General features: G+C 44.9%; 2 protein-coding genes across 4 annotated transcripts in view; one reads left to right on the forward strand and one right to left on the reverse strand.

The window, feature by feature from the left end:
- Window positions 1–13,951, reverse strand: part of SLC7A14 (solute carrier family 7 member 14) — a 116,099-nt gene that overhangs the window by 12,372 nt on the left and 89,776 nt on the right. For both annotated transcript variants that reach the window (XM_082742165.1, XM_082742164.1), the window contains 3 exons: window positions 12,061–12,207; window positions 9,322–9,530; window positions 6,143–7,020 (listed from right to left, as the gene is read on the reverse strand). In XM_082742165.1, coding sequence (XP_082598291.1) covers window positions 6,143–7,020; window positions 9,322–9,530; window positions 12,061–12,207 — 1,234 coding nt within the window. The remainder of the gene's footprint in view (window positions 1–6,142; window positions 7,021–9,321; window positions 9,531–12,060; window positions 12,208–13,951) is intronic.
- LOC309870095 (uncharacterized protein) overlaps window positions 1–13,951 on the forward strand; it is a 45,998-nt gene that overhangs the window by 2,625 nt on the left and 29,422 nt on the right. The gene's annotated exons all lie outside the window — the stretch shown is intronic.

Raw genomic sequence — 13,951 nt, forward strand, 5'->3', positions numbered from 1 at the left:
AGTAAATGACCCCAAACCTACAAGTGAGGCGGTTGGGAGGAGGGGGGAGGTATCTCTGGGGATCAAGATGGTCAAGGGGAAACACCTTGAACTTTTAAAAGCTCAGCTCTGCACAGAGCCCGGGGGGACCTGGAGATGGACAGTAACAGCAGATTTCTGACCCCACTGGCCTGAACCCTGGCTAAGGAGCAGCTGCCTGATCTCCAGAGTCCCCTGGGAGCTTCCTGTCCTCTGTACACAGTCACAGGCTCGGCGGCCAGAGGAGGAGGGCCACCCGACCTCGACCTCAGGCTGGGTGGAGCGGCCTCTTCCTGGGGCTCACTTTCCAGCAGGAAGCCCTGCCCGCTGCAGATAGCTGAGGCACTTTGTTATGCGCAGAGCGTTTTTTATTTTTACTACCCCGGGATCAGCTTTCCAAAACAGACATTTGCCAGTGCGGAAAGGAAGATGGGATGGTGATGAGAAGGTGCCTCCCCACCCGCTGCAATCCCTACCAACTCCCACTTTGCTGGTTAGTTTTTAAAATACCGCCACAAACCCTGTTGATTAGAATAACAATAAGGTTTGTTTAGTTTGGTGTGGCCAGGAGGAGCAGGTTCGGATTGAATGGGGGTTTGGGGGGCGCTGGAGACTCTCTCCCTGGCTCTGCCACAGATCAAATATAAAGTCACATGACTTTATGCCTCAGTCTCCCATCCGCAAAATGGAACTGGGGACCCCCTTTTTTTTTTTTTTTTTTAATTTGAGGGGCTAGAATGGCCAGGAGACAGAATACAAGCTTGTAAAGGAATATTTTTAAAAACCCAGTAATCCAAGCCAGCAATTCCGCATCTAACTCCACAGAAACCCCACGTGTCCACCAAACACCATGTACAAGAATGTTCACAGAAGCTCCATTTGTAAGAGCCCCAGACTGGAAGCCAGCTAAATGTTCATGAGCACGAGAACAGTGTGTTATTCTCACGGGGGAAGGCTTGCCGGGCAAGGAGAACCAACAACTTAACCACAACCTACAGCATGGATGAATCTTACAAATATGATGTTGAGGGAAAGGTGCCCAGGGCTCACTGTGTCATGGCTCTGTGTCCCAGGCACGCTGCACACACCTGCCCCAGGACTTTTGTCTCTGCCAAGGCCCCCTCTCCCTTCATTCCTTTGTCTCAAAGGAGAGCCATCCCTGCAACTGCTGCTGGGCATAGAGCCATGAGATCCCCAGGCCCCCTCCTCCATGCGCAGCCCCGTCCAGCAGGTAGCCTGGACTGTAGCGGGATCCCCTCCACACTCCCAGTTGCACTGGCTATGTTACTGTCCTCATCCCGGCCTTCATGATTTTTTTTCCCCCCTTTGAGCATCATTTATTTGGTGAAGTTGCCAATTGTTTTCTCCTCTGCCTACAGGGAGAGTTTCAAGCTTATTTATGGGACATATCCTCAGGAGTTGATTTGTCTTGATGCCCTCTGCCCCCAGTTCACAGCCCCCTTCCTCCCTCCTCTTCCTTTCTTGACAACGGCTGCTTTGAGTCCATTTCCAAAAGGATTTTCAAATGATAGCAAAGGTAAAGACCATAGGTATGTCCTCTCTTTGGAAATTATGTCTTAGTACAGGATTTATGAGGTTCATTGCCAAATCACTGTCTGTTCTCTACATCTATAGACAGGAATTTGCTTTCCCAGAGGGGCCGAAAAAATGCAGGCAAGAACTTGGCAGCCCTTGAGGTGAGGGGGCCCATGAGCTGGTCTACCAGATGGCTACTTTTTAACAAAGTCCCACAGGGAACCGTAGGGCTGGACAGTGCCACGGAGTAGTGTCATCATTGGTCACTGCTAGCTTCAGACTCCCTGAGACTCTGCCCAACCCCTTGAGGTGTTCTTTTACAAAAACACATCAGCAGAGGAAAGGAAAACTCAGGCTTCTCTGTGCTCATTTTGTTGGGATTATCAAACATTTGCTATTTGTGTTATTCCTCTTGTCTGAAGGAAAAGAAACAAGTGCTGAGTAATCTTGTTGGGACTTGTGCCTTATTTTACTCTATGAGTCGTGCTCATCTGAAGGTCAAAAGCTTAGCAAAACATTGTTAGAAAAATGTTGTAATTAAGATTCATTTAGAGAAGCCTGGTTAAAAAAAAAAAAAGTGCCCAAGAAGATTATCAAGTTATGACTCAGCTCAACCATGTAAATCTTTTTAAAAAAGTAGCTGCTGTTTCATAAGAAGTTCCATTTAAAAATATCTCTCTGTTCTCCCCAGGAAAGTTATACTATGAATAGAGAAATTAGGAAGAAAAATCTGACATTTTGGAGACTCAGAATTTTAGAGGTGGAATCTTTGTTCTATGAGAGCACTGAAAATTTTATAAGCCAATATGGGGTTGTGGGATAGATATATTTTATATGGGCAAAAATTTGTTTTTGGAAAACAGGGAGTTTTTGTAATTAAATTATCTACCCTGCTTACTAATTATCTTCTTATTTTTCTCTCTAGGTCAATGGTTCTCACATTTGAGCATACATCAGAATACTCTGTAGGGTTTGTTAAAACCTAAATTGCTCTCAAGATTCTGACTTGGTAGGTCTGCGATAGAGTTCAAAATCTCATTTCTAACTAGTTCCCAGGTAATACTGATGCTGTTGGTCGGGGACCCAACTCTGAGAAGCACTGTTCTAGATCATTTTAAACCTGACTGCTCATGATTACCTGGGAGCCTTAAAAAATGCCCAGTACTTGAGACAATCTCTGAGGGGGGGATCCTGGGCACAGAATATTTCAGCAGTCAGGCAATTCTGCTGTGTAGTTGAGATTGAGAATTTTTGTTTTAGGCAAAGCTTACTCATGTACCAGTCTTCAAAGACCATGATGCTAAGGAAATTGGTGGCTAGCAGCTGGGTACTTGTTGAGCTGTGAGCTCCTGTGCCCTCTGGGCAGCCCCAGGCTGCAGGGTGATTTCCTCCCATGTCAGGGAGTATCCGTTTCTGGAACAGGTTTGAAGTTTATGCTATCAGCAAGATTGCAAAAGGCTCTCTGGGAGTTTTCTTCTGCCTGATAACTGGGAGGGCAACCTGAGTCAGAACAGGTTCATGCTGTATTTTGGCATGTGATAGCTAGTCTGGAGGACAATGAATCCTTTTAGATTTTAAAAAGAAGGGCAGGAGAGAAATAATCCGTATCACTTTACCCAATATATTCTTTTAAAATTTTAATTAATTAATTATTATTATTATTATTATTTTTGGAGGGGAGAGGCAGGGAGGGGCAGAGGGAGTGGGAGACAGAGACTCCCAAGCAGATTCCACACCCAGCATGGGGCCCGGTCCAGGGCTTGACCTCACAACCCTGAGATCACAACCCTGAGACTAGCTGAAATCAAGTGTCGGATGCTTAACCAACTGAGCCACCCAGGCATCCCTTTTCTTATCTAAGCCTCAAAGAGCAACCAGATCAAGACTAGTGAATTATTTGCATTTTTTACAGATGAGTAAACTGAAACGCAGAGGAGCTAAGTGAACTACCCAAGGTCACAAGACACAGAGGTGGCAGAGCTGTGATTTGAACCTGGGTGGTTTGATTCCAAAGGCAAGGATCCCCACCACCTTACCACTTTTGCAAAATGCCTCTGGTGCTCCAGAAAACACAGATACAATGCAGAATTGGTAATGTAATTTGTGGGCCCCAGTGCAAAATGAGATCATAGAGCCTCTTGGGAAAAAGTTGTTAAGAAGAAAAAATTTTGGTAAGAATTCAAGGAAGCAGCAGCAGCAGCAGAGCATTAGACCAAATGTGGGGCCCTGTGTGCAGAGGTTGTGCACCTGCGGAGTCAGCCCTGACATTAGACGTTAATCTGCAGGAACTACTTATCAAACTTTCTGCTCCAATAAGGAGGATGCTCAGGGGCACTGTGGTGGGGCGGTACCAGGTGCAGAACTGAGCGTGGAGACACTGGGTTTTAGTAATAGCCCTGTCAAGAGCTTCCCATTATTCCTGTTGACCTTGAGAATGTTATTTAACTTTCTGGAAGTTTAGTTTTGTCATCTGTAAAACCAAGAGATGGAGAAGTGGGGAGGGATAGATGATGTTGGTGTTTCTCCAACTTCCATTATTTCAGTACCACGTCCTTAGTGTAGTGGCTGTGCTCACGATCCCTGGACCCACACCACCTAACTGCTAATTTTGGCTTTACCAAATTCTAGCTATGTGACCTCAGTCAAATGTTTCAGCTTCCTCGTCTGTAAAATGAAGGTCATTTTGAGGGTTACATACATTAATGTGAGGAAAGTCCTTGCATAATGGCTGGTATGTGCTAAGGGCTATATTAAGTGTTAATTATTACTATGAATCATGGCACCTGTACTAGTACTGATGTTTTTTTTCTTTAATTTGACTCATTTTAAATTTAAAAATAATTACCAGATTGGTGTGAGCAAATATATTTTTTCTAGTATGTGTGAAAATGTATAATAACTATGTAATATTTTTAAAAACTCAAAAAAATTCATTCCTAGACTCTCTAAAATCAGCCCAAATATTATCAATAGACTGGTCACCACCCTGTGGGTAACACTGTACTAGATAGTGAAGGTCCTTTCCAGCTTTAACACTCTAGGAATGAATGCCTGTGTCTTCATGTCTATGCCTTCAGTCATTTGACAAATACATGAGTGAAACATTTCTCCCTTCTTAGTCAAATCTTTCCATTGGTTAGCTACATGTTCCAATAGAAATAGGTTTAAATGGAGAAGAGAAACTGTGAATAATCATGTAAGTAGTTAAAACCCTGACGAGTTAGTGAGGTTCTCTCAAGAACTCCTCTGAAAGCCTAACAATGGATGAGACCTAGAGTCGTGAAAAGTTGGGCCAGGATGCTTACAAGAAGACACAGGCTGGTCTTCAGCAGTGAGGAATCTGCTGGAAGACCAAAGCCCTGTCCTCCGAGCACTGTTTCTTCCCTACTTCCCTCTATGTAAATCTTATCTTCCAGGCTTACAGTTTAAATTCCGCCTCCTCATGCTTCTTTCCAGCTATTCTGTTTTTTTTTTTTTTCTCATCGAAACAGTAGTCAGAGAGGAGTATTTATTAAGCACATGCTGTGTTCTAGGCACAGAGGACGCAGTGCTCAACACCCATATTCCTGACTTCAAGGAGAGGACGGGGCTTCAGGGCTACAATCTGTGTAGGGAACTTCAAGAGGGTGACTAAGGAACTTCCAAGTTAGACTTCATTTAAACCTCCCTCTCAACTTATTATGAGCACCAATCGCCAGCCATCTCATGAACATCAGTGTTTGTTAGGTGTGAGAAACATGTGATAATATAAATCAGCCACAAAAGGGAGATTAAAAATCTTGGGAAAGCTGCAGGACTTTTCGAAGGCAATAAATGTGAATTTGGAGAGAGCATTTCTGATTTACACCCAAAGTTGTGGACGGTCGAGGAGCTGGCAGAGTTACATCAGTTACCAACAGGAGAAGAGAAAATCAGTAAGACTGATGGCATGATAGGTACTTCCCAAGAGAATGACTAGAATATCTGAAGGATGAAAAAAGAATCTTGGGAAAAAAATGAAAAAGTCTTTGATATTTTATAAAAGTCAATATGAATTGAAGTGGGGATGTGAAATGGTATAATTTAGTCAGAAATATTATGCCAAAAAATCCACACTTAATTCATACTCTGCTTGTTAAAGAAATTAGGGCATGATTGGTGTTTTAATTTAATTTTGTCCAATGTAAGAAAAATGCTTTTTTAAACTTTAGTTTTATAATTTTTAGTTTCCAAGGTAGAATTCCAGTTGAACATTTCTACTCTCACTTTTACTGTGTTATTTTTATCTCTTTATTATGTGGATTCGTTTTAAGTGGACTTTTTATGGAATTAATTATCCATAAAAAAAATGTCCGGTAATGGTATTCAGTGAGGTGATGGAAAGTGATGGATTGATCAGCATCATTCTTCAGAACCAAAGACCAAGACCCTAACAGGCAGAAAGGGCATAACTGGCTTTACTGACTCTAATGCAGAAAGCAAGTGTCCGTAGAACCAGCCAGATTTCTCTTGCAATGGAGAAACCTAGTCCAGCTAGGAGGTAATTTTGGGATAAGCCTGTTCAAGGCCTTGAGAGGGAATGCTCAAGGCTCCAAAGGAAGTTGCTTACCCACAAAGCACCAGACTGCAAACCGGATCCATGTGATGGTAGAGAGCTTTAGCATGAGATAAATGTTCACCAGCATGGCAAAGGCAGGCACGAAGGGGAGGCAGGGGGCCATATAGGGCAGCTTTTTGGGGTTCTCTGGCTGCTGCAGGATCACGAACACCAGGGCGCTGATCAGCAGCACCATCAGAACAACCAGAAGGATGGCCCACCAGCTCTGCTCTGAGATGTAGTCGGAACCAAAGATGATGAAGGAGCAGAAGATGAACATGAGGATGAAGAGCAGCAGCACGCAGATGGTCACCGTGTGCCCTGTAGCTGCTGTGGGCCGATCCATCTTGCCTGGAAGGCCCAGCCGGATCCTCATGGTGTAGTAACGGGGCCCAATCAGCTTCTTTAGTTTGATGAGATAAATGTTTTCAGATTCGTCAGCTTCTATGCCTGTGGTCATGTCCACAGTGCCATAGTTGGGATGGTTCACATTGTAGGTTGACTTATCAGATTTGCCTATGAGCATCTCGTTGTCTCCCAGAGATGGTAGGTTCTTGGCCCCACATGTGTTGGTGGCTGGGCCAGAAAACTCTTCCCCTTCACTCACAGGAGAACAAACTTCCTTGTCACAGTCAGCCAGGATGCCTTCCTTCTTCTTTGTGTGCTCCTGGGACAAGAACTTGACAAAACCGTCAATGTCACTCTCCGGTTGGTATCGAAGGAGCAAGACGCAGACAGAAACCAAGGTGTAGGCAAGGAGTGTGCCGATGGACATCATCTCTATTAGGTCTCTCAGGCTGACTAATAGTGAGAGGAGAGCTGCCAGGAACCCTGACACAATGCAGGCCACCATTGGCGTCTCTGTGTAGGAGCTCACGTGAGCCAGGAACCTGGAGAGAGGGGCAAGCAGAGGATTAGCAGTGAGTTACAGAGGGTGACAGACTCTAACGTGGTTTAACTCCTCCTGGTCCTTCTCCTCCAATTTACTTCTGGATTCACTGGTTTCAATTCAGCTCCTATTCCTACCGTAGGATTTGGTTTTCGAAGTATAATTTAAAAAGAATTTACTTGAATGCCTTGGTTTTGAGGCAAACTTCTTTATTAAAGTTCCTACTTCATTATGTGATGTGAAGGGTTGATTGAGTTTAGGAAGTATGTCAGAAACCTGAATTGAAGTGCAAGCTTTCCTAGGAAGAAGTGATGGATGGAGAATTCACATACCTGCTTGGGGTTCCCTGTGTTACCCAGTGTGGTGAGTCCATGGATCAGCAACATCAGTATCACCTTGGAGCTTATTAGAAATGTATATTTTCAGGTTTCACCAGAGACCTACTACATCAGAATCTCTGGGCGTGGAGCCTAGCAAATTATACTTTAGAAAACCTCCCGAGGATTCTGATTTATGCCAAATCTTGAGAAGCACTGCTCTATAATGAAAGTGCAGGGGTTTAGCTGGCAAAACAGCACAATTCAGAACATGTGCTCATAGATGCAGCTAAATCCAGCCAGTTACCAACTGGAGAAGACCAACAAAGGTGAATGAATGGCAGGTACTATTTTAGTAGTTCCTGTGGGTCTTAAGTTGGTTCCTGCTCTCCTCCTCACTCTCCTCCTAAGCCTCCCTCCTCTCCTCTCTTCCATTTCTCCCTTCTTTTCTTTTTCTCCTTCCTTCCTTCCTTCCTTCCTTCCTTCCTTCCTTCCTTCCTTCCTTCCTTCCTTCCTTCCTTCTGAGAGAAAGAGAGAGTGAGTGTGAATGAGGGTAGGGGCAAAGGGAGAGGGAGAGAGAGAATCTTGGCAGACTTCATGACCAGCATGGCATGGGGCTTGATCCCACAACCCTGAGATCATGACCTGAACCAAAATTGAGAGCTGGTCACTTAACTGACTAAGCCATCCAGGTTCCCTTCTCTTATTTTTGTGTTTTACACATGACTGTTGGCTGAGCTTGGGATTTTTCCACTTAACTTTCTTTGAGAGCAGAAAACCCTTTTGGATGCGTGAAGTTGTTACATCTCCATGATAATTGGCCTCTTCTGGATCAGTCCAGCTCCCAAACATGGCAGCTCGGACCTTGTGATGACTTTGAGGGTATGCAGAAGAAATGAAGCAGAAGATGACAGCTGATGGCAGAAAGTCCCTGAGGAGATCCCTCCATACCCCTGAGAGCTCCTTGATCTCTATGCTTTATTCCTTGCTTCGTGCAGTTGAAGAATGCCTTCACTGCATGTCCTCATATGGTGAGCACTGGGAACCAAGAGGTGGGGCACATTCCCTTTGTGTCCATGGACAGATTGGCCATTTCATGGCCAATGTTAGTGTAGTTAAAAATCTGGTCTTTGGAGTCAGACTGTCATGAGTTTAAATCCCCACTCAGTAACTGGGTGTTGGGGCAAGTTATTTTCACCTGTGTATACTCATCTTCTATATTCATTTGCAAAACAGAGTTATTATGATAACTAACTGAAATACTGTATACAAAGCACCTAGGATACACAAATATTCAATAAATGGTAGCCATTGTTGCTACTGATATTAGGCTCTGTTCGGAATGGTCTTATCCTCCCTGTGATGGTAGATTGGAATGTTTGTGGCTCCAGAGGGGCTGTGGAGAGATGGGAAATACCAGGCCTCAATTTGAGGGCAAGCCTGAGATGTTCCTTCCCTCTGGAAGCCGCCCCAGTGTGACAGTTGGACACCCAGAATCTTCACAAAGTAACACACAATGCTGAACAAGAGGGATTGGGCAGTTAAGGGAACATACTAGTTTGTGCTAGATTGAGGGACCCAGAGTCAAACTGAGGGACCCTTTCAGGGCTTATATTCCTTTCACTCAAACTCTTTGTTAGGATATGTGACAAATTCCATAGTCTATGCGACTTACATTCACATCAAAATTATAGTCAGTCTGGGGCACCTGGGTGGCTCAGTGGGTTAAGCCTCTGCCTTCGGCTCAGGTCATGATCTCAGGGCCCTGGGTTTGAGTCCCGAGTCGGGCTCTCTACTCAGTGGGGCGCCTGCTTCTCCCCCTCTCTCTGCCTGCCTCTCTGCGCTCTTGTGATTTCTCTCTCTGCCAAATAAATAAATAAATAAATAAAATCTTTAAAAAAATTATAGTCAGGCTGACTGTGAGTGACATTATCCCTGGACAGGTATGGCAAAATAGAATACATTTCATGGAGCATAGCCCTTACCTGAAAAGGAGCCCATCACCAGCCATGGCATAAATGACCCTTGGCATTGGGAATAGGGAGCCCAGCAAGCTGACTGTCAGTCCTGCAACTGACCCAATGGCCACTACGAATTTTGCAGCGTAGAACCCATGGGCCACAAACATCTCCATGAGCGGGGATTCCGTGTCGATGGCACTGTATGGCACCATCAGAGTTAAGATCATGCTCACCTGTTAAAACAAGAAAAAGCATGGCTGGAGGTAGAGAGGATGGTCAGCATGGATGGATGTTCCACAGGAGAATAGAGATCTGGATGTTGGATTTGCCACTTCCTGGCATATGCCCTTAATTTAGACCAGTCACTTGGGTTCCAGAGCTCTTGGTCTCAGTATTTTCTCCTCCCATTAGAATTTAGTGGTCTTGGAGAGATGATCTTCAGTATCTCTCGGGCCCTTTCATAACTGAGGAGTAAGTATGCAGGTATGTAAGCCCTACAACAGCAGAACTACATTGACAGTCCAATGAAGGGCAGATATTACCAGATGGAAGGAATGGCAGCCAAAGGCACTGGAGCCAGGGCCTAGCAGTGACCATGGGCACACTGCCCACATAGCCCAGACTCTCATTTGTTTTATACTTTCAGGGTCCTATACAGTCTTAACTATATACTCCCTTTCACCCTGAACACCAGAGATAGAAACTCCAAAGATAAGTGATTGGAAATCCATAGCCAGTTAAAAGATGTGACCCAGATAAGGGCTCATATTTCCATTTCTTCTCTGCAGCTCAGTGCCAGGAGCCAAGCAGACCAACAAACAAATTATGGCACTGGGATGGAACCCAGTTCTACTCTGGTTTTGTAAGGCTATTGTGGTTTTGCTTAGCCAGGAGTCACTTGGCTCCCAGGACCTATCTTCCTTTGTATGTGATAAATCTGCCATAACATCCCTTCCTCATGGCCCTGGGCCATGAAGCCACCGGTCATAAGGCCAGGCCTTCCCTGGCCTGCAGAGGCCAATACTGGCATCAGGAAGGGAGTTCAGAGCCTGAAAGGGAGAGGGCAGTGCATTTCTAGACCACTTCTTTGCATATTTCTCAGGAGCCAAAATCCTCCGGCGAAGCTGTGGGCTGCTAGGGAGGACAGGAGGATGGAATACCACAGCCCCACGGTTTGGCTCTTCTGATGGTGGGATGACAACCTGCTGACCAGCACAACACCGAACAGCCCCTGAGTCATGGGTAAGGGCCATGTGTTGTAAAAGAGAATGTTTCCCAGCAACTTCACCACTTGCAACATCCTCTTCGGGGTGGGCCAGAGGAGAGAGGGACGGATCCCTACAGCAATTTGCATTGTGCCTGCTGTTCACATTACATCAGGATGGGCAAAAAGTTGATAGATGCATAGAAGTACTCTGTAGTCTATAAAGTGCTGTTCTATGAAAGGAATTGTGATTATTAACTTTATTGTGTGTGCCACAGGAGTTGACCCCAGGAGGAGGCAGACGGATATGAGGGAGGAATAAGAGGGGAAAGGCAGAGCTGAGTGTCTCTGCTGCTCTTCCCACATCACTCCCTAAACATGCTGTCTGCAGGGATAACTAGGGTATGGATAAAATGAAGCCACTTGCGTGTGTGTGCATAGGGCGAGGTGATAATTGACCTACCCATAAAACAATTGTGAGGAGCAGGTGAATTCCTTATAAACCACATTGAAGGCTACTCTTGTGTTTTCCTTTGGTGTCCAGGACAATATGATTTTGCAGCTTGCCATCATGATCAAGCCAGCCACTGGTCTGGCTTCCTTAGTTGCTAAAGATGTTATTGTTTTGCTTTAGTTGCTGGGAGAAAGGTACTTTTCCTATGCTATGCAGCTGGTGTAGCAGTGTTGATAGGACATGTCCCCAGCTGCTGGCTCTTTCCTATTTCTGGTAACCGAAGTGAGTGGGACCCTCAGGGCCTGGGGCATTGGTGTAATGACATACCTATTGGCTTCTCAACTGGTTCTTTCCATTGCCAGGGGTTGGGTGGGGGGTATGTTGGTTGTGAGTGAACTATTTCTGTGATAGAAATTCTGGGATGGGAGCTGACAAATGACACATGAGGAGTGTGAAGATCGTCTCAGGGAAGTGACCCTGAGAAGACAAGGCTGAAGGCTTCCTTCTGAAGATTACTTTTAGTCAGAAAACCTTAAAAAGGTTTTCTTGGGCCAGTGTAAAAAGAGGAAGCAACAGCAAAAAGAAATTTCCTCTGAGATTTAAGGGGAAGAGTGTCTCTAGAGGATGATGTGTTCTCTCTCCCCACTCTGGGAGAGCCTTGCCTCCCGCTGCCGGGAAGTTCCCAGAAGACAGAAGAGCATTGAGGAGGGTGCACAGAGGTCCACAATGCCTCTGCTTGCACACCCACCCGTTACTGCCAGCCTATGATCTGAGCTCCTTGGACAGCAGCCCACTCCCTGTACACCATCCCTGGGCAGCAGCAGACACCCAGAGCCTGTGTGTGTGGGGAGGAATGGGGATGGAGACTCAGAGACCAAGGGTGAAGTGAGGGCTCAGGGCTGCTCACATGTCCAGTTTGCAGTCCTGATTTTCTTCTTGTCACGTGTGGATGGGGATAGAGCATGTGTGGACACATGCATACAGTTACCAAGATTGCACAAGGAAGGACCACTTCCTGACAGAAGGTAACCCAGTCCCAGAGCTCCATTTTAAAGTCAGATATGAAAAGGCCATCAGGATGGTCCTGAAAGGATGTAGTACTTACAGAAACATATGCTGTCAGGCAGATGACCAGGGAGGCGGTGATAGCATAAGGGATGGACGTGTTTGGATTCTTGGCTTCCTCTCCAGTGGTGGCGATGATGTCAAAGCCGATGAAAGCATAGAAACACGTGGCTGCTCCTTGCAGTACCTGGTGGGATAATGGCATTTCTCAGACTCAGAGTGTCAGGGCAGCACAAGGGCCTAACACACGGTACCAGCAACTGCCCGTGTCTGGTGACATTCCTGAGCAGCAGCGGGAGTAACATAGTGGAACTTGTGCTCAAAGCTTGAGTTCTGATCTCCTGTACTTTCTAGCTGTGCGACCCTGGGCAATTCCTTCATGTGTAAAATGGAGATAAGGAGAATTCTGGCTAAATGAAAACTGGGTTGTTCAACACATTCAGATCATTTTGGAAAATAAGTGGGGTTATAAGCAAACCAATAAGTTGGCTATCCCTATGTCTTGGGGGAACTCATGAAAGCTCTCTGTGCTTCATTTTCATTCAGTGGTTCTGACCCACAACCAGGGGCTGTGTGACCTCCCTTAGGGGATGTTTGGAAATGTAAGGAGCTACTTGTGAGGGTCACAGAGACATGGGGCATGCACTTCCAGCATTTAGTGGATGGGGCTCAAATGCTAATGCACAAGAAGTTGTCCTGCCCAAATTACCATTAGTGCCCCGATAGATCATTTCTGTGGTAACTTCTAGATCTGAAATGCTATAAAAGATGTTCAGATCTTCAGATATCCTATTGTCTTTCATGGGAACATAGGTAGAGACAGTTGGATTTTTTGCTCTTTTGGAGGCTTGGTGACTTAGTTGGGCTACAAGGCAGGAGAGGATGTGTGGTAAGAGGCCCTGTAGGCTGTGGAGGTAGTATCCAGTGACATCTGCTGGATGTCTGTCAGACAGGAGCCTGCCTGGCTCCAAGGGTGGTTGGGACTTGATAGTCAAGATGTCAGTGAAAATCTTCCCTTAATGAGAGTGTTACTTTCTTCCAAGGAATCAACTAATATTTCCCCCACCTAACCATTTGCAATGTCAGCTGAAAGGAAAAAGTAGGCCTCTTTGAATGCTTGGGGAATGTCCTTTTAGGGGAAGGTGAGAGAGCTTTTTCCAGGCTTGTGTGTAGAGGGTGAGGGGCCTTGGCAGTATGCAAGCTCTAGCCAGGGGTTCAGAAATGAGATTCATTACAGAATAGACCATTTCCCTTCTTTTCTCCACATATGGCTTATAAATGCTGAAATTCAATACATGTGCCAAGCGGAGAAACTGTGTCCAAATTCTCACTCTTAAACTATCCTACTGGTTTCTTAATAAGTAAAAGACAAAATACTAAGTACTGGAACCTACCGGTACATTACAAACTGAAGATCTTCTCAAACCTCAGAAGCAAGTTTTGGTCACAAAACCTTCCAGGTTTCTAAAGTTTCAGTTTCCTAACTGGGGGCTCTTATCCTGGGGTCCATTCAACTCAGGGGGTCTATGAATTTTGCTGGGAAGAGATTACCTTTTTATCTTTACTAACCTCTGACTGAACATCAGCATTTCTTTTAATAACCAATGTAGGTTACAGACAGTACCTGTGACTGTGTCACCAATAGCGATCAGATCTTTTTTCCATAATAGATTGTTGTAGAGATGTTGAAGTATCATTTGTGCTTGTTGCTACTTCCAAATTATGATAGTTATTAGACATAGATATTAATATTTAAAACACCAAAGAAGCACATTGTTATTATATCACAATTTAAAAATATTTTTATAACTATATTTTAATATATTTAAATGTATTTGATTTCTTTTGAATTCCTGTGCAATTAGGTTCTTCATTTATAAACACGATTCTTAGAGGAGCTCAGAGTCTTCACCAGACTGCCAAGGAGCACA

This window comes from Mustela nivalis (assembly GCF_964662115.1).
Source record: "Mustela nivalis genome assembly, chromosome: 1".
NCBI lineage: Eukaryota > Metazoa > Chordata > Mammalia > Carnivora > Mustelidae > Mustela > Mustela nivalis.